At 41.0% G+C, this 23,961-nt stretch overlaps 8 protein-coding genes across 8 annotated transcripts; 3 read left to right on the top strand and 5 right to left on the bottom strand.

Annotated features, from left to right (window-relative positions):
• Nucleotides 1-11: 11 nt before the first annotated feature.
• LOC108039774 lies at nt 12-1,715 on the top strand (the record flags this gene model as incomplete). Its single annotated transcript, XM_017116860.2, has 1 exon — nt 12-1,715. A coding segment is annotated over one exon (1,704 nt), but the record flags the coding sequence as incomplete, so codon positions are not given.
• A 503-nt stretch (nt 1,716-2,218) lies between these two features.
• Nucleotides 2,219-5,605, top strand: LOC108039773. The gene is made up of 2 exons (XM_044457665.1): nt 2,219-3,604; nt 3,866-5,605. The coding sequence occupies exons 1-2, from the start codon at nt 2,219-2,221 to the stop codon at nt 5,603-5,605; spliced, it is 3,126 nt and encodes a 1,041-aa protein (XP_044313600.1).
• A 262-nt stretch (nt 5,606-5,867) lies between these two features.
• On the bottom strand, nt 5,868-9,528 carry LOC108039906 (breast cancer type 2 susceptibility protein homolog). Its single transcript, XM_017117078.1, has 3 exons — nt 8,619-9,528; nt 8,497-8,565; nt 5,868-8,438 (listed from the first exon to the last, which is right to left on the bottom strand). The coding sequence occupies exons 1-3, from the start codon at nt 9,454-9,456 to the stop codon at nt 5,950-5,952; spliced, it is 3,396 nt and encodes a 1,131-aa protein (XP_016972567.1). The 5' UTR covers nt 9,457-9,528; the 3' UTR covers nt 5,868-5,949.
• Nucleotides 9,529-9,763: 235 nt separating this feature from the next.
• Nucleotides 9,764-13,940, top strand: LOC108039889 (polyadenylate-binding protein). The gene is made up of 3 exons (XM_017117055.2): nt 9,764-10,122; nt 10,189-11,085; nt 11,311-13,940. The coding sequence occupies exons 2-3, from the start codon at nt 10,384-10,386 to the stop codon at nt 11,533-11,535; spliced, it is 927 nt and encodes a 308-aa protein (XP_016972544.1). The 5' UTR covers nt 9,764-10,122; nt 10,189-10,383; the 3' UTR covers nt 11,536-13,940.
• Nucleotides 13,941-14,057: 117 nt separating this feature from the next.
• On the bottom strand, nt 14,058-15,194 carry LOC108039772. The gene has a single exon (XM_017116858.1). The coding sequence runs from the start codon at nt 15,192-15,194 to the stop codon at nt 14,058-14,060; it is 1,137 nt and encodes a 378-aa protein (XP_016972347.1).
• An 853-nt stretch (nt 15,195-16,047) lies between these two features.
• Nucleotides 16,048-17,508, bottom strand: LOC108039771. Its single transcript, XM_017116857.1, has one exon. It carries the CDS (start codon nt 17,506-17,508, stop codon nt 16,048-16,050), a length of 1,461 nt encoding a protein of 486 aa, XP_016972346.1.
• Nucleotides 17,509-18,001: 493 nt separating this feature from the next.
• LOC108039770 lies at nt 18,002-19,738 on the bottom strand. The gene has a single exon (XM_017116856.2). It carries the CDS (start codon nt 19,736-19,738, stop codon nt 18,002-18,004), a length of 1,737 nt encoding a protein of 578 aa, XP_016972345.2.
• Nucleotides 19,739-20,003: 265 nt separating this feature from the next.
• Nucleotides 20,004-21,749, bottom strand: LOC108039769. The gene has a single exon (XM_017116855.1). It carries the CDS (start codon nt 21,747-21,749, stop codon nt 20,004-20,006), a length of 1,746 nt encoding a protein of 581 aa, XP_016972344.1.
• Nucleotides 21,750-23,961: the final 2,212 nt, after the last annotated feature.

Genomic DNA, 23,961 nt, shown 5'->3' with positions numbered 1-23,961 from the left:
TCTGCCTCTGAATAACAACCACAATGTTACAATTTTTGCTTGCGTCGGTTCTGTTTCGTTTCGTTAGTGCTCTTAATACGGAATCCACCGGGGTTATCCATGAACTCAATACAGCTCTTCAAATAGAACTCAATGTACTTATCGATTTGGAGGATTTCTCTAGCTTGAATATACTTCAGAGACTGGATGTTCCTAGAATTCAAATTACTTCTAGTTCGGAGGAAAATAAGGATTTTCGAATATGTGGACATTTTACGGAGCAAGCTCTAATTATAGTTAAATTAATGGATTTTGGACTGGATCCTAAAGTGGCTAACTTCCTGCCGCTTTTCTTGGACGAACTGCATGAGCTGCATATAATATTTCTGAGTGTGGAAGAACCAGTGTTCCTGAAAAAGGACCTCTACACCTACTGCTATAAACAGGGTTTCGTTAATGTGATTTTAGTATACGGCAAGGACCTCTTCAGCTATCTACCATATCCATCTATTCAACCGATTAAGCTCTCAAATATTTCAGAATATCTCAGTACGAGAAAGAGCATTCGCAATTTTTGGGGCTACCCCATACGCATTTTTCGAACGAAAGTAGCTCCTCGTGATTTTGAGTATTTTAACGACCAAAATGAGCTGGTTCGGGCAGGATATTTATTCACGGCTGTTAAGGAGTTTACCTCTCGTTATAACGCAACTCTTGTAAATGCAGCCTTACCCGAGATATCTAATTACGCTTTATACTTTACCCTAGCGGATATGCTGAGCAACAAGGAGATCGACATTATTTGCTACTACAAGGAGTTGGGCTGGCCCGTTTCCAGCACCGCGCCTCTTTCGATCCTCACTGTAAACTTCATGGTCCCCGATGCCGTCCCGATCTCCAGCTATTTCTATTACTCGCGTCCCTTCAGTTGGACCCTGTGGCTGGTCATAGTTTCAACTGTATGTTATGGAACTCTGGCGCTGTATCTAAGTTCGAAAGCGGAGCGAAACGATATCGGGATGTGCCTTCTGTATAGTCTCAGCCACATCCTCTATACCTGCCATCACAAAATCAGGAACGCAGGCTGGAGAGTCATGACGATTCATATTATACTAACAATCTGTGGTTTCATACTGACCAATGTCTATCTGGCCACGCTGTCCAGCATCCTGACATCGGGATTGTACGAGGAGGAGTACGATACCCTGGAAGAACTGGCTAAAGCTCCATATCCCAGTCTGCACGACGAATTCCACTGGAAATATTTTCAAATAAACCCCTTTCTGCCCAAGTCCCTCCGTAAAAACAGCAGATCCCTAAATTACTCTATTCTGACGGCCCATCGCGATGGCCTCAACAAAAACTACATGTATTTGATGGGCGAGGATCGAATAGATCTCGTCCTGAAGCAGCAGTACCTGCTGAAAAGGCCGCGCTTTTATAAGTTCAGTCAGGCGGTAGGATACACCCTTGAATCCTATTGCGTGTCCAAGAGTTTGCCATATCTGGATATGACCAGTGAGTTCATGAGGCGTCTGCAGGAGCACGGGATTAACATCAAAATAAGGGCGGACACATTTCAGGAGCTGATCCAACTCGGAGTTTACACCCTGATGCGGGATGATGAACCTCCAACCAAGGCATTTGACTTAGAGTTTTACTACTTCGCCTTTGGCTTGTGGATTGTCGGACTGGCTTTGTCTTTTATGGTTTTTGTTGTGGAGTCTATTAAATAGTACACATCACTTATACACACTAACATTGTCTTGATGTATTAAATTACATGGTGCAAAACCCAATTATCTCTCATTTTTACCCCTTTATGGCATAATTTGGTTTTTGAACTCATCTTTGTTTTTTGTGGCATGGCAGCCAGTGAATTAACGTAATAATTGTGCCAGCAAAGGATATTGTCATGTCATGTGGACATTGAAAGAAACCTATAAAAGCTGCTTTTCAGAGCTTAGTATTTATCAAAATGTTATTTTTTTTACTGGCGTCGGTTTTCATCCTTACGATTGGTGCTCCCAATTCGGAATCCAATCAGGTGCTATATGAACTCAATCAGGCACTTGGAACAGAACTCAATGTATTTATTGATTTTGACGATTCTGGTAGCCCTTATATACTTCACAGTCTGGACACGCCTAGAATTCAACTCACTTCAAAATTTGAGGAGAGTTCAAAACTTCGAATACGTGGAAATTTTACGGAAAATGCGCTAATCATAGTAAAATTAATGGATTATGGACTGGAACCCAAGGTGGCAAATCTACTGCCTTATTTATTGGATAATCTTCATGAGTTGCATATAGTTTTTCTGAGCATGGAGGAACCAGTGTTTCCGAAAGAGGACCTCTACACTTATTGCTTTAAAAATGGTTTCGTTAATGTGATTTTGATTTTCGGGAAGGATCTCTACAGCTATCTGCCATATCCATCCATTCAACCTATTAAGCTTTTAAATATAACAAAGTATATTAATACAAGAAGGACTATACGCAATTTTCAGGGATATCCCATTCGCACCCTTCGAAGCAAACTAGCGCCTCGCGATTTTGAGTATTTTAACGATCGAAATGAGCTTGTTCGTGGTGGATATTTATTCACGGCTATCAAGGAGTTTTCGTATCGCTATAATGCCACAATTGAGAGCGTTCCTGTGCCCGAAGTATCTGAAAATGCATCGTACGGTGTTATTTTTGAGATGATGATAGCCAAAAATGTCGATATTGTTTGCTATTTTACACCGGTTGTATTTTGGAATAGTGTGCCCCACACAGCACCGATTTCGATCGTCACAGAGTACTTCATCGTTCCCCATGCCCGTCCGATTTCCAGTTATCTGTACTACTCCCGACCCTTCAGATGGACTCTGTGGTTGGTCGTGGCCTTGACTGTCATCTATGGTTCCCTGATGCTGTATCTGATTTCGGGACGGGCACGAAACGAGATCGGGGAGTGTCTATTGTATAGCCTGAGCCACATCCTGTATAATGGCCAACAAACAATCAGGATTGCAGACTGGAGGGAAATAGTTATTCATGTTATCCTTACAATCGGTGGTTTTGTACTTACCAACGTCTATCTAGCCACGCTCTCCAGCATTCTTACATCGGGATTGTACGAGGAGGAGTATAAAACACTGAACGATCTGGCCAAAGCTCCATATCCCAGTCTGCATGACGATTTCTACAGGATACAATTGGAGGCGAAAACCTTTCTTCCCGAAGCTGTCCGCCGAAACAGCATGACCCTTAATGCATCCTTGCTGATACCATATCGCGATGGCCTCAACAAAAACTACATGTACTTGCTGTACGAGGATCGCCTGGAGCTGATCCTGATGCAGCAATATCTGCTGAAGACGCCGCGATTTAATATGATTCGTCAGGGTGTGGGATACGCCCTTGAAACCTATTGCGTGTCCAAGAGTTTACCCTATCTGGAAATGACCAGTGAGTTCATGAGGCGTCTGCATGAGCACGGAATCAACATCAAAATGAAGGCCGACACATTTCGGGAGCTGATCCAACTCGAAGTTTATACCCTTATGCGGGATGATGAACCCCAAGCCAAGGCATTTGACCTCGAGTTTTACTACTTCGCCTTTGGTTTGTGGATTGTCGGACTGGCTTTGTCTTTTGTGGTTTTTGTTGTGGAGTCTATGAAATAGTACAAATAACTTATTCACACTAACATATGATTGTCTTGATGTATTAAATTACATGCTTCAAAACCCAATTATCTGTCTTAATTTGTTTTTGAACTCATCTTTGTTTTTTTTTGGCATTGCAGCCAGTCAATTATCATAATAAATGTGGCAGCAAAGGATATTGTCATGTCATGTGGACATTGAAACAAACCTATAAAAGCTGCTTTCCAGACCTTAGTATTTATCAAAATGTTATCTTTTTTACTGGCGTCGGTTTTCATCCTTGCGATTGGTGCTCCTAATTCGGAGTCCACTCAAGTGTTATATGAACTCAATCGGGCTCTTCGAACAGAACTCAATGTATTCATTGATTTTGACGATTCTGGTAGCTCATATACCCTTCACAGTCTGGACACACCCAGAATTCAACTCACTTCAAAATTTGAGGAGAGTACGAATCTTCGAATACGTGGAAATTTTACGGAAAACGCTCTAATAATAGTAAAATTATTGGATTATGGACTGGATCCCATGGTGGCAAATCTACTGCCTTCTTTATTGGACAAACTTCATGAGCTAAATATAGTTTTTCTGAGCATGGAGGAACCAGTGTTTCCGAAAGAGGACCTCTACACTTATTGCTTTAAAAATGGTTTCGTTAATGTGATTTTGATTTACGGCATGGATCTTTACAGCTATCTACCATACCCATCCATTCAACCAATTAAGCTCTCAAATATTTCAGAGTATCTGAATAGAAGGAGAATTATACGCAAATTTCAGGGATATCCCATTCGCAGTCTTCGAACCAAACTAGCGCCTCGCGATTTTGAGTATTTTAACGATCGAAATGAGCTTGTTCGTGGTGGATATTTATTCACGGCTCTCAAGGAGTTTTCGTATCGCTATAATGCCACAATTGAGAGCGTTCCCGTGCCCAGAGTATCTGAAAATGCATCGTACGACGCCGTTGTGGATATGCTGACAGCGAAAAATGTAGATATTATTTGCTATTTGACACCGTTTGGACTTTGGGAAAGAGTGGCCCACACAGAACCTCTTTCGATCGTAACACAGTACTTCATCGTTCCCCATGCCCGTCCGATTTCCAGTTATCTGTACTACTCCCGACCCTTCAAATGGACTCTGTGGTTGGTCGTAGCCTTGACTGTCTTCTATGGTTCCCTGATGCTGTATCTGATTTCGGGAAGGGCACGAAACGAGATCGGAGAGTGTCTACTGTATAGCCTGAGCCACATCCTCTATAATGGCCAAGAAACAATCAGGATTGCCGGCTGGAGGGAAATAGTTGTTCATGTTATCCTTACAATCGGTGGATTTGTACTCACCAACGTCTATCTAGCCACGCTCTCCAGCATTCTTACATCGGGATTGTACGAGGAGGAGTATAAAACACTGAACGATCTGGCCAAAGCTCCATATCCCACTCTGCTTGACGATTACTACAGGATAGAATTGCAGGCGAAAGACTTTATTCCCGAAGCTGTCCGTCGCAACAGCATCACCCTTAATTCATCCCTGCTGATAGCATATCGAGATGCCCTCAATGAAGACTACATGTATTCGCTGTACGAGGATCGCCTGGAGCTGATCCTGATGCAGCAATATCTGCTGAAGACGCCGCGATTTAATATGATTCGTCAGGGAGTGGGCTATGCCCTTGAAACCTATTGCGTGTCCAAGAGTTTACCATATCTGGAAATGACCAGTGAGTTCATGAGGCGTCTGCATGAGCACGGAATCAACATCAAAATGAAGGGGGACACATTTCGGGAGCTGATCCAACTGGGAGTTTACACCCTGATGCGGGATGATGAACCCCCGACCAAGCCATTCGACCTCCAGTTTTACTACTTCGCCTTTGGTTTGTGGGCTGTGGGTCTATCCGTATCTGTTGTGGTTTTTTTCACGGAAGTTGTTAGGAGCCGATTTTGTAGTAATATTTCTTAATTAGCATAAAGCTATAAAAAATTAATATTCCTCCTATGCAATAGTATTGGCTTTGATTTCCTACTAAACTCTATTATTATTACTATACATCATTGAACTACGAATTTAAGAACACTGCTTTAAACAGGGTTTCATTTTACCATATCCATCCATTCCATTTTGTTTGGATCTCAATACCTTTAGTTAAAACTTTTCAACTGTGTTTACAGGCATTAAGTATCCACGACATTTTGTTCAAACATTTGAATAAACAAATTTAATAAATGGTTTTTTTAAACTTACACAACGAAAAAAAATTTACGAAATATAAACCTACCGGCGATTTATATTTCTTAGAAAATAAACTAATAGCGACTTCGACTCAATCCAAGACGTCGAGATTTATTGGGTGGCATGCAAATCGGTGACATTTCCTCTGCATTTGGTATAATTTTGGTAGACTCCTTGGCCAGATTCGTGTTTCTATCTGCAAGCGGAGTACTAGTGGAAGCTGGCATGGGAGCAAATCGGGGTTTCACCGGAGTGATAGCGTTCCCCGCAGAAGTTCCAGTTGGCGTACTGCTCCGCTTCCTTCTTTTGGTGAGTGACAGATTCCTGGTAAGTGACAGATTGCGGCGAGCTATCACGGAAGTCTTGGTGCTCTTGTCCAGTTGCGGTTGTCCTATCGGTTGTGATGCCAAGGTGTTTAACTCCTGCGATTGGGTGGGCGTCCCAAGTGCACTATGGCACGAGATCGTCTTTTGCAATTTCAGGCCGCTTTGGGGATGATTATGTTGTGGGAGTGAGTTTCTTTCGCTGCGGCGCCTCTCACTCGAGGGAATGCCATCGGAGGTGTCTCTTCTGAGCTTGGGTGTAACCACACATGAGTTTTGTGTTCTCTGAGATTGCCTGGGAAAAACGGAGTCGTTGGATAAGTCATCATCCATCGCAAAAAGAAGGACATCTTCTAACGGAAAGCCGTGGAACTCTTCCCCAGATACATCAGAATCACTATCTTTTGGAGTATTATTAATATTTGATGGTTGATTCTCAGGAATTTTTAATGGAATCGCTGCTTCTACATCAGCCATTAATTTGGCTGCTCTAAGTTTCATTTCCTCAGATATTTCTATACGCTTGTTAGACGCTGTTCGGAACCCAAAGAATTCTGGATTGTTTTCGGTTTGCAATTTTCTATGCGCGCTTTGGCCTGTTTCTTCTGATTCGACTTTTATCTCCTTGGATACCATAAATGATTTATTTGAGGCTGTGCCAACAAAACTTATATCATCAGTTTTATTTCCTACAAAACCGTTTTGCAGAGTTGATTCTCCAGAGTGAAATTCAAACATAAATTGGGCCGCTTTCTTTTTCATCTCATCAGACACCACAATTGGTTTATTTGAGGCAGTGCGAAAGCCTTCAAAATTGGATTTATTTATGGTTTCATTTTCTACAGCTAGGGTTTGTTGATCAGATTCGACTTCAGCTATTAACTTAGCAGCTTTCCTTTTCATCTCCTCTGATATTACTATTGCCTTATTTGAGGCCGTTCTGAATCCCACAAACTCTGTTTCACCGGAAAGTTGGCCATGATTACCTGGAAGTTCTTGAGTCCGGGGATTACGTTTCTGACTAGGTTGATATAATCCGGATTCAACTTCAGCGATTAACTTATCGCCTTTAATTTTCATTTCCTCAGCCACTTCTAAAAATTTGTAAGGCGTTTTACGAAAGCCAACCAGTTGAGGAATGTTCGACTGACTTTTGTTAGGGGTCCTTATTTCAGGAAGCTCCACCTCATTTATATGCTTTGATTGCTGTATTTTTTCTGCGTCAACGGCATTTATTGAATCGACTTTTTCTGTGTTGATATGCTCAGGCACTGCAGTTAGTTTTTTCGAGGTTGATGGAAAATTATCTGAAATATCCATTGGCTGCCATTGACTTAAAGCGGTTCCCTGTAGAAATACCTCATCGTTTGATTGACTTAATTGGTCTACAGTTTTAAACTGAGCCAAGAAAATCGCTCCCTTACTTTCCATTTCTTCAGTGAACTCAATCGGCTTGTTTGAGGCTGTTCGAAAACCCACAAACTCTTCTGACACTTTCGGATCGATGCTCTTGGTATGTTCAGGCACTGCAGTTAGTTTTTTCGAGGTTGAGGGAACATCATCTGAAATATCCTTTGGTTGCCATTGACTTAAAGCGATGTCCTGTAGAAATACGTCATCGTTCGATTGAGTTAATTGGTCTGCAGTTTTAAACTGAGCCAAGAACATCGCTCCTTTACTTTCCATTTCTTCAGTGATCTCAATCGGTTTGTTTGAGGCTGTTCGAAAACCCACAAACTCTTCTGACACTTTTGGGTCGATGCTTTCTTGTTCATATTCGGGTTGATGTGTTTGCTCCTCTTTAAAATCAGCCAGCAATTTGGCAGCACGCTCTTGCATTTCTTTGGAAACCTCAATTGATTTCTTCGACGCTGTACGAAATCCAACAAATTCTGGAATCTCCATTGGTTGCCATTCGTCAAGGTGGAATTCTTGTAGGAACTGCATATCGCAAGTGTGTTGGGAAGTAATGCTTTCAGCGGGGCTTGGCTCTAATTTTACTATTTTTTGGGGTGGTTCTTTGGTTTCTTTAATTGATTCTTCGGGGATTTCCATTGCAGTTTGCCACTCGCTGATTGGGATGTCATCTAATATAAGGGTGTCAGTGTTTTCTTCCATTTTAACTTGATTTTTCAAAGTTGTGTTTTGTTCAGAATCCTTTTCATCTAAAGACATATTTTCAGTGTTGTAGTTTTCCATAAAGGAATCTGCATCAGACCAATTATCACAAACTTTTATATCTGTAAATGCAAGCTGGATTTTATTGACTATTTTATAAGGGAAACATTGTTATTTTACCAGTTTGAGAGTGTATGATTGCGGTAGTTGTTCTACCATCGCCAAATAGAGTATCAGCCAATCCTGGAACTATAATTTCAATGTTATGGATGTATATCTTAATATCTCTATCAATTTCTTACCTTCCGGCTTAATATCACAGATTTGAGAGGCTTCAAGAGTGAAGCCGTTCTCCAGGAGTTCGTTTTTAAGGTTCATTATTTCAGTATAGGTACATTCCGCAGTTGAATCCTTATGTGAAAGATTGTTTTTGTGTTCCCGGGAACATGAAGGTTTTTCAGAATCTCGCCGTGACTTAAGAGGAAGATCTATTCTTGATTGGACAGCAGGTTTGTGGGCGTTATTGGGGGTCGAGCTGGTGCTACTTAGAGAAAAGAATTGACTTAGATTTTGCAGGTTCTCCCGTATCTTCTGCGATGTATCGGCATCCAAGTTGCAAACTGCGGCCGTTAAAGATGTATTATTAAGATCCTCCTGCACGGAAAGATCTGAAGAGCAGCTAAGCCGATCCTCCTCTTCGTTTTCTATGACTACATGTATGTCCTCCTTCTGGAGAACCCTTTTCCTACAATATGTTTTGATCCTTTTCTTGCGAAATCTAAACCATGGCGGGGATTCGCAGTTGGGAACGTCCTCCTCCTCCACGAACGTAGGAGATGAGCAGAAATCTCTCAGTATCACTTGGACGATCTCCTCCTCGGGCGTAGGATCGGATTGGGTAGACAGGAGATCCTCTAAGCAGACGAATTCACTGGTGGCAGGTAATACCCGATTTTGTCTGTGCACTTGCAGGGTGTGTTGACCATCCTGACGGTCGGCATTATACATATTGGCCAATTCGTCTGCCGGAAATCTCAGATTTCCTGATTTCGGTGTTTCTCTTCTTCGGGAACGTTGGGTGGATGTGGAGGCATTATCCTCCCGGGTCCTAGGACTCGCTGGGGCTGAATCCTGGTCCATAACGTCCCCAAATCAGCTATAATATTGCATTTACCAAAAACAAGTGCCGAACGTTATTGTGGTTGCAGTTCGATAGGCAAGCAGGCGCCCCAAAACAATCGATTAGAGAGGAGCGTGCAGCAAGGAAAATGTGTGACTAAACTGAAAACTATTGAAATGTTTATTGATTAAAATTGTAATGTTATTAAAATAATTCAATTGTTTTGATTAATAATTTGTATGAGTTATTATTAAAATCATAAGAAAATATCGATGATTCGAACAATACAAAATACATCAATGTAATCGATAGTGCCATCGATTTTGTTTCCAGCTCTAGCTCTTGCAAGTAGCGACAATTTTTGCATATAATACAATTAAATAATAAAGGGCGACCGCCGAGGCTGCGAAACTTTGTTTTTATACTGCTGCAATTGCTGAAGAATCTAGTTTAGGTGCCACCCAAGAAAACCAAAAAGTGATAACGCAAAAACTACAAAAAGAGCTCCCAAAAAAAGCAGCGACGGCACAAAAGTGAAAGCCCCCAGAAAAAGTACAAAAGAGCGAAAGAGCAAAAGCAAGAGCGAGAGCGAGAGAACGGTGAAAAGAGTCTGGGCGAGAGAAAAACGATTTTTTCAGAGAACACCGCGATTTTTGGTCATATTTTTTGTGCAATTGCAAGACCTGGTAAGTGGGTAGATTTGGTCGGATCAGATTGGAAATAATGCCCGAAACGAACTTCAATCCGATCAGGTAGTACGAGGAGCCGAGGAGGAACAGGACCGGAACCAGAACCAGAAAGCCATCAAGATTCTCGGGCACTACTACACCGGGATCCAGATCCAGAGCCAAAGCCACGGCCACCAGAACGCAGAAGCCACCGCTACCTACAGCACCAACAGCACTCCACTAGCCGCCACCACGCTCCACAAACAGCCAGCAGCCATTATGTTCGTCAACTCGATGACGTTCCGCGGCAATCCGGCGAACTACCACCAGCAGCAGCCGGCCCTTAACCACCACACGCTGGCCGCGGCGCACCACCAGCAGCAGCTGCATCACCACGCCGCCGCCGCCGGTCACCTCGGCCACGTCGGCGGCGGCCATGCGGCCAGCAATCATCTGGCGGCCGCTGCTGTCCTTGGCCGACATGGCCACAACTCCCTGGGCAGCGGGCACACGTCCAGCTCGTCGCACTCCACCAATGTGGGTGTGGGCGTGGGTGGCGGTGCATTGGCCAGCGGCTCCACTGGCGGCGGTAGCGGTGGCAACAGCTCCCCGGACAGCGGCAAGATCTATATCAAGAACCTGGAGCGGTCTATCGACAACAAGGCGGTGTACGACACGTTTTCCGTGTTCGGGAATATCCTAAACTGCAATGTGGCCAAGGACGAGGATGGAAACTCGCGCGGCTACGGTTTTGTGCATTTCGACTCGGAGGATGCCGCCCGGGCGGCCATCGAGAAGGTGAACGGGATGCTGTGCAATAACCAGAAGGTGCACGTGGTCAAGTTCATACCACGGCGGGACCGGGAGCAGGAGAAGGCCACGCACTTCAAGAACCTGTACGTGAAGAACCTCAGCGAGGAGTTCACCGAGCAGCACTTGCGTGAAATGTTCGAGCCCTACGGCCGCATCACCAGTCACAAGGTACGTTGTTTTTGGTTTTGGTCACCTTCCCCAGCGAGGGGGTGTGAGTTGGGCCGGGTAGTTGGACGACAACCATGTGGCACAGATTCACACGCTCTTAAATCCGCTCTTGCCACATTGCTGCGCATGCCCATGAAGCCGCGAGGAGGTGGGGGCAGTTACACTGGGCGGCACATCTGTTCAGATTTGTTTATATCATCGATTTGCTTTCTCTGATCCTTGCAGCTCATGCTGGACGAGGAGGGGCGCTCCCGTCGCTTCGGTTTCGTGGCTTTCGAGAATCCACAGTCGGCGCTGGCCGCCGTGATTGGCCTGCATGGCAAGCAGCTGGGCGACAACAAGTTCTTGTACGTGGCAAGAGCCCTGAGCAAGGCCGAGCGGCAGCAAGAGATCAATCGAAAGCTGGAAGAGCGCAAGCGCCAGAAGGCCGGCCAGATATTCTACTACTAAGAAGGCGACAACGGCAGCTGATCCAAGGACATCGCTAGGAGTTGACTCAGAACCCACACACATACAATATACACCCATATATAAACCTATATAGATATTTACAAGAAATTGTATCGAGCAGCTGAGCGAACATTCAGGCAGCAGGCAGGCAGGATGCAACTCCTGCACATTTACATTTAGAAGTAGGCAAAAAGTGTTGCAACACAGTTGAAATTTGTAGAAACACACACAGGAACATAAACAGAAGGAGTAACAGTACACGAACTCTCAATCGAAAGGATTCTCTAGGCATTAGGACAAAAGTTTCTTAGTACTCACTAGCGTTTTTTTGGACTTAGATGTTTGTCTTTACTGTTGAATTTAGTGAGCAGAGGCTTCGCTGTCAGCTTCTCGCCTAAAGAACACATTGCGTACACGTATTTCGAATTGTATTTACCCACACCAGGCCCACGTTCACACTGGCCCTTTGGCATTAAGTCTAGATCGCGCGATCGCAACTAGAGCTACGCCCAGCCGAGTCCTGGGCAAAATATGAATATTTACACATACCTATTATATATTAAAACAAAACTAAAGCAACAAAAAAAAAAAAAAAAAAAAAAAAAATGGAAAAATGAAAAAATACAATTGATGTAACCCCTATTAACAATTGAAGCACTCACTCTACGTATATACATAAACATATATATTTAACGTAAAACCCATTACACGCTGTAGTTAAAAAGCGTTTATAATACTCACACACTCTACGCTATAACTAATACTTTTGACGAGGAAATCAAGTGCAACCATTGCGAAAGCGAACCCTACACGTAATTTATATAGTAGACGCAAATGCGGAGGAAAGAATAAATCGAAGCTGAACAGAAAAATAATTAGCAGGAAGGCCCAGAGCCGCTCCTGCGGACAGTACATGAGTATTAAAATTTTAGCAATTACAAGACATTTTTGTAATTAATTGTACATTGTTTCAAGTAGCAAAAACGAAAGTGAAACCACAAAACAGGACCGCAAAGACAGCCGTAATGTAACGACAAAACAAAAAAAGGAATAACTAATTGAATATAACCAATCCAAGGAGTGTACACAATGCAATGTTTAAAATCTTTTAGAATATTATTACGGATACAAGGCACGAAATAAAACCCCAAAAAAGAAAAACACTTTAAAGGCAGGCGTGTATACAAGTTCGGCCCATGGCAAATTAAACCGAAAGGAAAGCAAATACATACATAATTTAAGATTATTGAGCTTAATTTTTAAAATGTTTCCAAGAACAGAAAACGAAAGTAAAGAGAAAAACAAAAATATTAAGAAAACCAAACAATGCTAAACTCACTCAAAATTTGTAAGATTCAAGTTTTGCGTCTAGACATACACACAATGTATAGTTAAAACAGTACCACAAAAGAACAAAAAATGAAATTACATAAAAATAGTTATAAATGATGGCAATATTTAGGATGGCATAATTAATGTAACCCTCATTTGACAATATTTATTTTCCATTACATTTCATTTTGAGCTTAGGTTGCTCGCTCCCTTCGATCCAATGTTTTTGACTTAGGGAGCGAACGATATTACGATTCTAGTTTTCAGGACAAAAGTAGGATTAGGCCTCCACACTCTAACTCACACAGAACATATGCAATATGAATTTACAAGACAAACAAAAGAAAATTATGCAATTGAATAATATTTACACAAATGTACAAAACAAAAAAGAAAGAAAATGAAATTTATTTTCCTTTGCCAAGCAAATGCGACATACTTCTTATTATTATTAGAAATTATAATTGTAATTGAAACTTAATTTTTTTGGTAATTGCTTTTGCAGAATTTACCTAAAAACAAAATAAACAACAAACAAAAAGAAAAAGAAAAAACCCAAAGGAGAACCCTTTTATAGTGCTAAATTTTTAGAGAGTACAAGAAATGTTAATTCAGTCTTACAAAATTAATTGATAAACTACACAAAACGAATTCCATTTCGAAACCGCAACACCACACAAATTAACTCAATTTTGCACATTTGCTAAATGAGACATTACAACACCTGCATTCGATTCTACTCACGAGAACCTAGTTTTTATTTAAATTTTTTGCTTGGACTGGGGTGTGTGTGCCCCCTCGAAAGTCCCATTTTAATGACTAGCGAACCCCACACAAGAAGCACAGATAATACTGACACAGATGGCGTATAATATATGCATTATATATGTAATTCCATTGAAACGAAAATCCTAATTATAACATATTACAAATACCTACTTATTAACAAACCTAAAAAAAAAACAAGCGAAAATGAACAAGAAAAGGAAAACATTTAATGATGAAAATCAAGATGCAGTGAGCAGAGACATGTGAAACTTGAATAAAAATGCTTTTGCAAAAAGTGTTTGAAATTGCGACCTGTCGTGTATTTATTTATAAATTCATTCTCCAAAAAAAAGGGGGATTGATTTTGAATATATTTAAGTTAATTAGTTATGCATTTAGTGAAAAGACAAATTAGTTTTTATCTAGTTTTGTTGATGCCACTTGATGTAAACAATTTCAAAAAGCAGGACCAACAGGCCGACTATAGTTCCACCAATATAGGCAATCCACACGTAGTACAGGTCCTCCCAGATGAGGTCGTGATATGGAGGCTCTGAATGATCTTCACTGTAGTTCAGTTTTCCCACGGCTATCAGTTCGTGATAGGATCTCCTGAACCACAGATCGTACAAACCACTGGCCAGTGTGTGACTAAGATATCTGTTAAATACGTCACGGTATATTGAATTTCTGGCCATCGGCATTGTAACTGGCATAAATTGCATGAAGCTTATTTCATTGGACTTTCGAAAGACAGGTCGCCGCATTTTAATCTGTTTCAGTTGGAGAAAGGGCCACAGAGTATTGGTAACCGGATATCCAAAGGAGGTATTCAGCTCGTTCCGTTTGGCCAGAAACTCCACAACAGAGGGGGTAATCTCAAAGGCGTCCAGGTTTCTTTCCAGAACTTCTTTCCCAATAGAGTTATTGAGAGTGGGCAGCTCCTGCTGCAAGATTAAGATCTTTCCATGGGTTCTCCGTAGGTCTTCATAGCTCAGGATCTTGTAGGCAGCTGGCGGATTAACGAGCAGTGTCGATAGATTGGCACTATAAAAAGTACTAACTATTAGACCTGCCATCATTAGCAGGCTGTACAGTAGAGTTCTGCTGAAAGAGAGTCTGTTCGGCATGACGAAGGACTGTGCCAAGATGGCTCTCAAAACCTGATCCCCAAAGATGTCACCGCATCGCAGGGTAAGGTATCTTTCGCCCGACTCCAAACGATGGGCATTGACCAGCAGCAGGGCCAAAATGATCATCAGGCCCAAGAAGTATCGCCATCCCTTGAGGTTTAAGTAAAGACTAGAGTGCGGCATATCGGGATCCACGGGCAGCATCAAAAACCAACTGGTTATCTCCCCCACATAGCTGGGATAAAACGGTTCCGGAGCAAGTGTGGTCAGCACCAGTGGAAAGTCCACCAAACCATCCCGTAGCAACGCAGAAGTGACGTTGTGATTGGGTGCTTCGTTTTCCGGAACGAGATCCCAACGGACCCAGAGAGAAGTGTTCAGGCTCCTGGCAAAGTTCCCATAGAAATGGGTGAGGTATCCAGTCATCTGGCGACGTCCCTCATCATCTTTATAAATAACACATCGGGGCAGTAGGTTGTAAGGAATGGTAGCGATAGGATAACCTTTGAGATCCTTAACTTGGGGTTCAAAGAACCTTATAAGCTGACTTATTCTCCGCCGAACTAGCTTAAAATAAGGAAAAGCACGGTAGCTATATATTAACTCGGGGTTCGAACCTCTCAAGGCTAGAACATTTAGCATCTGATTGGAGCGACATTGCTCAAACAAACTGCTGATATTAGTTTCTAATCTAACCAGGAATAATATTGGAGTTCCCCGTATGTCCATTAGATTTTCACACAGTGCATTCAATATGCCCTCCTCTGCAGAATCCAAACAAACTAGAGCTAGTATTTTTCTATTAACTTTGCCTTTGAGGTAGTTGTTTTGATTCGCGTTAAAGTGAAAGTAGGCAGAGTTAAGATCAAAGTCAATTTGCTGCCAACAGATATCAGTATTTTCTCCACCACTAAGTAAAAGTATGGACCGAAATGATAGCTCCAGCCTTAGAGATTCTATGATATTAGCCAAGAAAATTTTGTGGGCATAAACTAAGCCAAAGGCAAATATGATATAGAAACTAATATTAAACCACATTTTTTGCCGTTTTCTTTCCAAAAGCTTTCCGGTAAATGTTAAGAATACTTCTCGTTTATTACGGGTTCGAACATGTCGCTTTTATAGGCCTAATAACTAATGGTAATCAATCAATATATTTTCATGACAGGCAAGTTTTTGAATTCCATAATCATAATCCCATAACCATAATCCCATGAAAATGACAGAGCGATTATTGTTTATTTCTGGTTAATATATGCAATAATAATATGATATCCCATTAGTGGTGCGTCTTCTTCGCATTCCACCTGTAGTATCCCAGCTCCGAGAAGAACACCAGGACACTCATGATGGATTTTCCCACGAACGCTAGCCAAACGTAGTAAAAGTCCTGCCACTTAAGATCATTATACAACTGATGGTTTTTATCTTCTTTGTAGGATATTTTGCCGAGGGCCATCAACTCGTAGAAGCTACGTCTGAACCAGTTCATATATAGACCGCTATCCTTTGTGAGTGTGACATATCTTTTGAGAGGCTTGTAGAATATTGAGTTCCTTGGCAGCTTCAAGCTTAGGATTAGGTGCGGTACAAAGACCATCTCTCGGGATCGGCGGAATATGGGTCGATGTAGCCTAACTTGTGCCTGCTTCAAAAGTGGCCACAACGTAGAGGTCACTGGATAGGCATAAGTTTCATCCAAAAGGATGCGCTTCCTCTGAAAGTCCACCGAGTCGGTGATTTGGAATATATCTTTGTGGGCATCTGCAAACTTTGAGCCTACTACGCTCTTCATGTAATCCGCCTCCGATGAAATCACAAGGATCTTCATTTTTCGACAGCGAATTTCATTCCAGTTTAGAATTGGATCAACATGCGGTGGATGAACGAGCCAGGTTTCCAGATTGGCCGTATAGAAATTGCTCAAAAAAAATCCAGTAAGCAGGATTAGCCAGTAAATAAACATCAGCTTGGCGGAAAGTCCTCTGGGTAATGTAAATGACTGGCTCAATAGTCCCCGCATTACTTTAGATACCAACGAATAAAAACTCAATGTGGAACTGCGGCCCAATTCTATGCGATGGGCATTTCTAAGGACTATTGAAAGTATGAGCACTAGAAGTAGCAGATAAGGAAAACCGAGTTTAACAAAGAAACGAGTTCGGGGCATGTACTGTTCCATGGGTAAGATTAAATACCAACTGGAGACCTGCATGGGAACGTCCTGTTTTGCAGACCTTTGGGTAACACCATTAATACCGAGCGGAAAGTCTATGCCATACATCTCCGAGAGCTTGGTAACATCAACCAAATGGGTCATACCCTCCTCCGGAACAAGATCCCAGCAAATTTGAAGAGTGGCGTTTATGGTGCTCACATAGTTTCGGATGAAGTGGCTGAGATACCCACCCAACTGGCGATGTCCATCGGCACTTCGGTAGACTACGGTCCTCGGGATTATGTTGTCTGGTAGAGTTCTTAGGCTATAGCCCCCCAGATCCTTAAGCTGGGGCTGAAAATATCTAAGTTCTTTTGTTACCCTTCGTTTTATGAGTTTAAAGTGGGGAAATGCCTGGAAGCTGTATATGTACTCCATATCTGAGCCTTTGAAAGCCAGCACATTTAGCATATTTTCACTAAAACACTCCAGGAATAGATTACGTATGTGGTCATCGGAAGATCCAAATATTATGGTGGGGGTATCTCGCATATCTTGAAGATTACTGTAGATTGCCTTCATTGAATCACTTTCCTTTTTTTTCAAGCAAACAAGCACCAGAAACCTTGAACTAAAAGTATCTTTTAGATACAAGCTTTGATTTGCACTGAAGCTTAAGATGGGATCATCATATTGAAGGGCTTTTCGGTTCCAACAAGCATCACTTTGAGATGAACTTTCTAAAAAAAGAAGAGTCTCATATTGGACCTGTTCCTTAACGGATATTATTATGTTTTTCAAAGAAATACTTTCTACATCAACCAAATTGGCTAGAATAAAACACAAAGCAAGACGCATTTTTAAGCCGACTGCTCAAAACGGGTTGATAAAATAAACTGCAACTTGAATGAACTTTCACCTAGGTAAGGGTTATTATGATAAAATCAGTCAAGCAAATAGAAATCAATAAAAATTCAAATGTCATAGTTTTTAATTGCAAATAGATAGACACCGTGGTGCTATTTATAAAGATATAAATTAGTAGGTAACAAGGTTGAAGTAATTAAAAAACATTTCATCTTTGTGTTCTTTTCCAATGCCACCTGTAGTATGCAATCTCGCCAAGGAACACAAGGAAACTCAAGGTAGTTCCACATATGAAGGACATCCATATAAGGCTAAAGTCCTGCCACTTGAGATCAAAGTAAACGTCGTGGTCGATATCTTCTTTGTACGAGATTTTGCCGAGGTCCACCAACTCCATGAAGCTACGTTTGAACCAAACCGTATACAGTCCACTCTCATAGGTTAGTGCTGTATATCTTTTAAGAGGCTTGTAAAATACCGAGTTTTTTGGCAGTGTCATACCTAAAATAATAATCTGGACAATAACCAACTCCTTGGAACGACGGAATATTGGACGTCGTAGCTTAATTTGTGACTGCTTCAAATGTGGCCACAGGGTGAGAGTCACTGGATAGGCATAAGATCGATCCAGCGACATTCGTTTCCTCTGGTAATCCGTCGAGTTGGCGATTTTGTATATATCCCAGCGGGCTTCTATGAACTCCGATCCCATTGTAACCTTCAAGAACTCCAGTTCTGATGGGATTGTAAGGACCTTTAGCTTCCGGCTGCGCAATTGATCCCAGCTTACGATTGGATCACCTGCGGGTGGATGGACGAGCCAGGTCTCCAAATATGCCATGTAATAGTTGGTCACAAAAAAACCGCTGAGCAGGAGCAACCAATAAATGACCATGAGTTTGATGGAGAGTTCATTGGGTAGGTTAAATGGCTGAGCAAGGATTCCTCGGAGTACTTTGTTTCCCACTACGTAGAATCGCCAGGTGGGACTAAGTCCCGATTCCATGCGATGAGCATTACTGAGCACTATTGCTACCAGTAACATTAGAGGTAAGAGCCTGTACAGTCGAAACTTGGTAAAGAATTGGGCTCGGGGAAGGGGGTGTTCCATGGGTAACATCAGGAACCAGCTGGAGATCTCCATAATTACGTTCTGTTTCAATATGTCTTCGTCAAGACCTTCAAGGCCCAATGGAAAGTGCACTTGTCCCGTCTCCGAGAGAATGGACTCCCCCCATTCAGGTATTATCCCATCCTCTGGAACCAGATCCCAGCAAATTTCGAGAGTGGCGTTTATGCTCCTCACATAATTCCGGATGAAGGGGTAGAGATATCCAGCCAACTTTAGATTTCCTTCAGCAGTTCGGTAGGATAATGTTCGCGGCATTACGTTGTCCGGAAGAGCCTTTAGGGCATAGCCACCCAGATCCGCGAGTTGCGGCTCAAAGTATCTGCGAACACCCATTGCACTCCGTTTTATAACACGAAATTTGGGATATGCCTGGTAGCTGTATATGAACTCCGTATCAGAGCCTTTAAAAGCCAGCATATTAAGCATTCTTTTCCGAAAACACTCTTGAAATATATCTCGTATGTGATCTGCAGAAGATGTGAATACTATGGTGGGAGTATCTCGCATATCTTCAAGATTACTGTAGAGTGCTTCCATTAAATCGTTTTCTTTTTCCATTAGACAAACAAGTACTAGCATTTTGGAATTAAAAGTATCTTTCAGATACACACTTTGATTCGCATTAAAGTTTAGTGTGGGAATCTCCTTTGGAAATGAACTTTGGTTCCAACATGAATCTCTTTGTGTCGAACTTTCAATAATAAGAATTGTCGCATAAGACAGTTCCTTCTCAAGGGCCTTCAAAATGATAATTAAGGAAACACTCTTTGCGTCCACCAAACTGGTGAGTATGAAAACCAAGACAAGCCGCATTTTTAGGTTGACTGTTCAAAACGAGTTTGTAAAATATACTGCAACTCGGCAGAAGGTCCCTTCAGGGCTAGGGTTATTACAATAAAATCAGATATCGATCAGCTGCACAATCAAAACGCAATGTTAATCAAAATGTCCCTGTTTTTAATAGCTTTTAAGTGCCTGGCAGCCCCTGCTTTTACTTGTTATTACGGAAATTCAAAACCAATCCAATACATTTTGAATAAAACATTTAATTCACAGTTTACAAATATCTTATATAGTATTAAAAACCAATAAAGTTTGGTATCCTTTTCAAATTCCACCAGTAGTGTCCAATCTCGCCTAGGAAAACTAGAAAACTTATGAGAGTACCTCCCATAAAGGTGAACCACACAAAGCTCAAGTCTAGCCATTCGAAATCGTGATACGCTTGATTGTACTTATCTATTTTATAGTTTATTTTACGAAGGGCAATCAAATCGTTGAAGCTCCGTTTAAACCAGAATTCGTATAGTCCGCTCTGCTGTGTGAGTGCCCAGTATCGATTGAGTGACTTGTGAAAGACTGAGTTTTTCGGCAACGGCATGGCCATAATCAAAAAGGGTATAAGCACCAACTCCCGAGATCGTCGGAAGATGCGTTTCCGAAGTCTGACTTGTCCTTGCTCCAGAAGTGGCCACAAAGTTTGGGTGACAGGATAAGCGTAAGATTGGTCCATGGATAGGCGCTTATTTTGGAAATCCTCTGAGTTGGATATTTTAATAATATTGCTATTGTCATTTATAAAATCGTTGCCTAGGACTTGCGTCATGATGTTAAATTCGGTAGGTACAGTTAGAACCTTCAAGTTGAGGTTTCGCATTTGATCCCAGCTTCGGATTACATAGCCCGTAGGTGGATCTACAAGCCAGGTTTCCAGATGCACCACATAGTAGTTACTCACAAAGAATCCATAAAGCAGGAGCAACCAGTAAATGAACATCATCTTGGCAGATAGTCCTTTGGGTAGGATAAATGGTTGTGCCAGGGAGCCTCGCAGGACCCTATCTCCCAGGACGTAGCAGCGCCAACTGGGACCCAGTCCCATTTCTATGCGATGGGCATTACTTAGCACCATAGCCATTAGTAACATTAGTGGTAAGACCTTCTCCAAGCCCAATGAAATGAAGAAATGAGCTCGGGGGACCCAGGGTTCCGCGGGTAACATCAGGAACCAGCTTGAGGTTTCCATCATTACGTATTGTTTGGTCGATCCATGCTCAATTCCGTGGATGCCCAGCGGGAAATCCACGCCATTGATCTCCGAGAGCCTGATTACTTCCGGCAGCTGAACCATTCCCTCCTCCGGAATCAGTTCCCAGCAGATTTTGAGATTCGCATTAATGGTGCTCAAATAATTCCGGATGAAGGGTAAGAGGTATCCAGTCAACTGGCGATTTCCATCGGCACTCCTGTAAACCACAGTTCGCGGTATTATGTTGTCGGGTAGTGCCTTTAGGGTATAGCCACCCAGATTCTCAAGTTGCGGCTCGAAATATCTACGAACTTTCTTTAGAGGTCTTTTAATCAATTGAAAGCTTGGGAATGCCTGGAAGCTGTAGATAAACTCTCTGTCTTGACCTTTAAAAGCCACCACATTGAGCATATTATTTTGGAAGCACTTCTTTAACAAATCCCGGATATTATAACCCGAAAAAACGAATAAAACGGTGGGTGTATCACGCATATCTTCCAGATTTGAATACAGAGCCTGCAGGGTTTTTCCTTCGTTTTTGTGAATGCAAACTAAAACAAGAATATCTGTGTTAAACGTATCTTTTAGATACAAACTTTGATTTGCATTTAAGTTTAAAACGGGAACTTCTTCCTGAATGTCTTTTTGTTTCCAACATGTATCACTTTGAGATGAACCTTCCAAAATAAGAATAGACTCATAAAACAGCTCTTCTTCAAGAGATTTTAAGATGTATTTTAATGAAAGACTCAGTGTCAACCGGATGGCAACTATCATATAAAAAGTTAGCCGCATTTTCAATTTGACTGCTCCAAGTGGCTGAATACGAGAAACTGCAACTTTCCTGTTTATGTAGGGTAATTACAGAAAAACACTCAAGTAATCGAACAAGTAACAATGAACCAATGACAATTCAAATGTCATAGCTTTTAATTGGAATACGTAACAACCTAAATGCATTTATGGTTTGTTTTGGTAAGGAAAAACATCTTGGCAGAACTTTAAGCTCCATGCAAGACTAAATATAACAAAAATAAACCAAGAAAGGAAGTAAACTCGGCAAGCCGAAGTTTATTTGGATTAAATTTGGAATCGGATTAAATTTGGTAAAGTTATGGACTCTAGAAGTCGAGTTCTGGGACCCCTTTTTTCAACTCATCGAAAACTTAGAAATAACTAACATGAAAATGGGTCAAAATTTTGACTAACGTTAAAATGACAAATTTGAAAGCAGTTTTTTAGAGAATCAAAATACAAGTCCTAGAGGTATGCCATTTTGGAATCGGACTAAATTTGGTAAAGTTATGGACTCTAGAAGTCGAGTCTTGGGACCCGTTTTTTCAAGTCACCGAAAACTTAGTAATAACTAACATGAAAATGGGTCAAAATTTTGACCAACGTTAAAATGACAAATTTGAATGCAGTTTTTTAGAGAATAAAAATATAAGTCTTAAGAGGTATGCCACTTTGGAATCGGATTAAATTTGGTAAAGTTATGGACTCTAGAAGTCGAGTTTTGGGACCCCTTTTTTCAACTCATCGAAAACTTAGAAATAACTAACATGAAAATGGGTCAAAATTTTGACCAACGTTAAAATGACAAATTTGAATATAGTTTTTTAGAGAATCAAAATACAAGTCTTAAGAGGTATGCCACTTTGGAATCGAATTAAATTTGGTAAAGTTATGGACTCTAGAAATCGAGTTTTGGGACCCATTTTTTCAAGTCATCGAAAACTTAGAAATAACTAACATGAAAATGAGTCAAAATTTTGACCAACGTTAAAATGACAAATTTGAATGCAGATTTTTTGAGAATTAAAATACAAACTTTAAGAGGTATGCCACTTTGGAATCGGATTACATTTGGTAAAGTTATGGACTGTTGAAGTCGAGTTTTGGGACCTCTTTTTTCAAGTCAGCGAAAACTTAGAAATAACTCACATGAAAATGGGTCAAAATTTTGACCAACGTTAAAATGACAAATTTGAATGCAGTTTTTTAGAGAATCAAAATACAAGTCTTAAGAGGTATGCCACTTTAGAATCGGATTAAATTTGGTAAAGTTATGGACTCTAGAAATCGAGTTTTGGGACCCATTTTTTCAAGTCATCGAAAACTTAGAAATAACTAACATGATAATGAGTCAAAATTTTGACCAACGTTAAAATGACAAATTTGAATGCAGATTTTTTGAGAATTAAAATACAAGCTTTAAGAGGTATGCCACTTTGGAATCGGATTACATTTGGTAAAGTTATGGACTGTTGAAGTCGAGTTTTGGGACCTCTTTTTTCAAGTCAGCGAAAACTTAGAAATAACTCACATGAAAATGGGTCAAAATTTTGACCAACGTTAAAATGACAAATTTGAATGCAGTTTTTTAGAGAATCAAAATACAAGTCTTAAGAGGTATGACACTTTGGAATCGGATTAAATTTGGTAAAGTTATGGACTATAGAAGTCGAGTTTTGGGACCCCTTTTTTCAAGTCATCGAAAACTTAGTAATAACTGACATGAAAATGGGTAAAAATTTTGACCAACGTTAAAATGACAAATTTGAATGCAATTTTTTAGAGAATCAAAATACAAGTCTTAAGAGGTATGCCACTTTGGAATCGGATTAAATTTGGTAAAGTTATGGACTCTAGAAGTCGAGTTTTGGGACCCCTTTTTTCAAGTCATCGAAAACTTAGTAATAACTAACATGAAAATGGGTCAAAATTTTGACCAACGTTAAAATGACAAATTTGAATGCAGTTTTTTAGAGAATCAAAATACAAGTCTTAAGAGGTATGCCACTTTGGAATCGGATTAAATTTGGTAAAGTTATGGACTCTAGAAATCGAGTTTTGGGACCCCTTTTTTCAAGTCATCGAAAACTTAGAAATAACTAACATGAAAATGGGTCAAAATTTTGACCAACGTTAAAATGACAAATTTGAATGCAGTTTGTTAGAGAATCAAACCACAAGTCTTAAGTCATCAAAAACTTACTAATAACTA

This window comes from Drosophila rhopaloa, unplaced genomic scaffold (genome assembly GCF_018152115.1).
Source record: "Drosophila rhopaloa isolate 14029-0021.01 unplaced genomic scaffold, ASM1815211v1 contig_115, whole genome shotgun sequence".
Lineage (NCBI taxonomy): Eukaryota > Metazoa > Arthropoda > Insecta > Diptera > Drosophilidae > Drosophila > Drosophila rhopaloa.
This window is presented reverse-complemented; position numbering and strand designations above follow the sequence as displayed.

Bases quoted from the DNA above. Each gene is read 5' to 3' on its own strand.
- LOC108039769 (XM_017116855.1), bottom strand. From the start codon at position 21,749: ATGCGGCTAACTTTTTATATGATAGTTGCCATCCGGTTGACACTGAGT.
- LOC108039906 (XM_017117078.1), bottom strand. From the start codon at position 9,456: ATGGACCAGGATTCAGCCCCAGCGAGTCCTAGGACCCGGGAGGATAAT. The intron at 8,566-8,618 runs GTAAGAAATTGA...TTGAAATTATAG, and splicing joins CTGTGATATTAAGCCGGAAG to TTCCAGGATTGGCTGATACT. The intron at 8,439-8,496 runs GTAAAATAACAA...TTGCATTTACAG, and splicing joins AATCATACACTCTCAAACTG to ATATAAAAGTTTGTGATAAT.
- LOC108039773 (XM_044457665.1), top strand. From the start codon at position 2,219: ATGGATTATGGACTGGAACCCAAGGTGGCAAATCTACTGCCTTATTTA. The intron at 3,605-3,865 runs GTCGGACTGGCT...GCTGCTTTCCAG, and splicing joins TCGCCTTTGGTTTGTGGATT to ACCTTAGTATTTATCAAAAT.
- LOC108039772 (XM_017116858.1), bottom strand. From the start codon at position 15,194: ATGACTGGATACCTCACCCATTTCTATGGGAACTTTGCCAGGAGCCTG.
- LOC108039770 (XM_017116856.2), bottom strand. From the start codon at position 19,738: ATGCGGCTTGTCTTGGTTTTCATACTCACCAGTTTGGTGGACGCAAAG.
- LOC108039889 (XM_017117055.2), top strand. From the start codon at position 10,384: ATGTTCGTCAACTCGATGACGTTCCGCGGCAATCCGGCGAACTACCAC. The intron at 11,086-11,310 runs GTACGTTGTTTT...TGATCCTTGCAG, and splicing joins GCCGCATCACCAGTCACAAG to CTCATGCTGGACGAGGAGGG.
- LOC108039771 (XM_017116857.1), bottom strand. From the start codon at position 17,508: ATGAAGGCAATCTACAGTAATCTTCAAGATATGCGAGATACCCCCACC.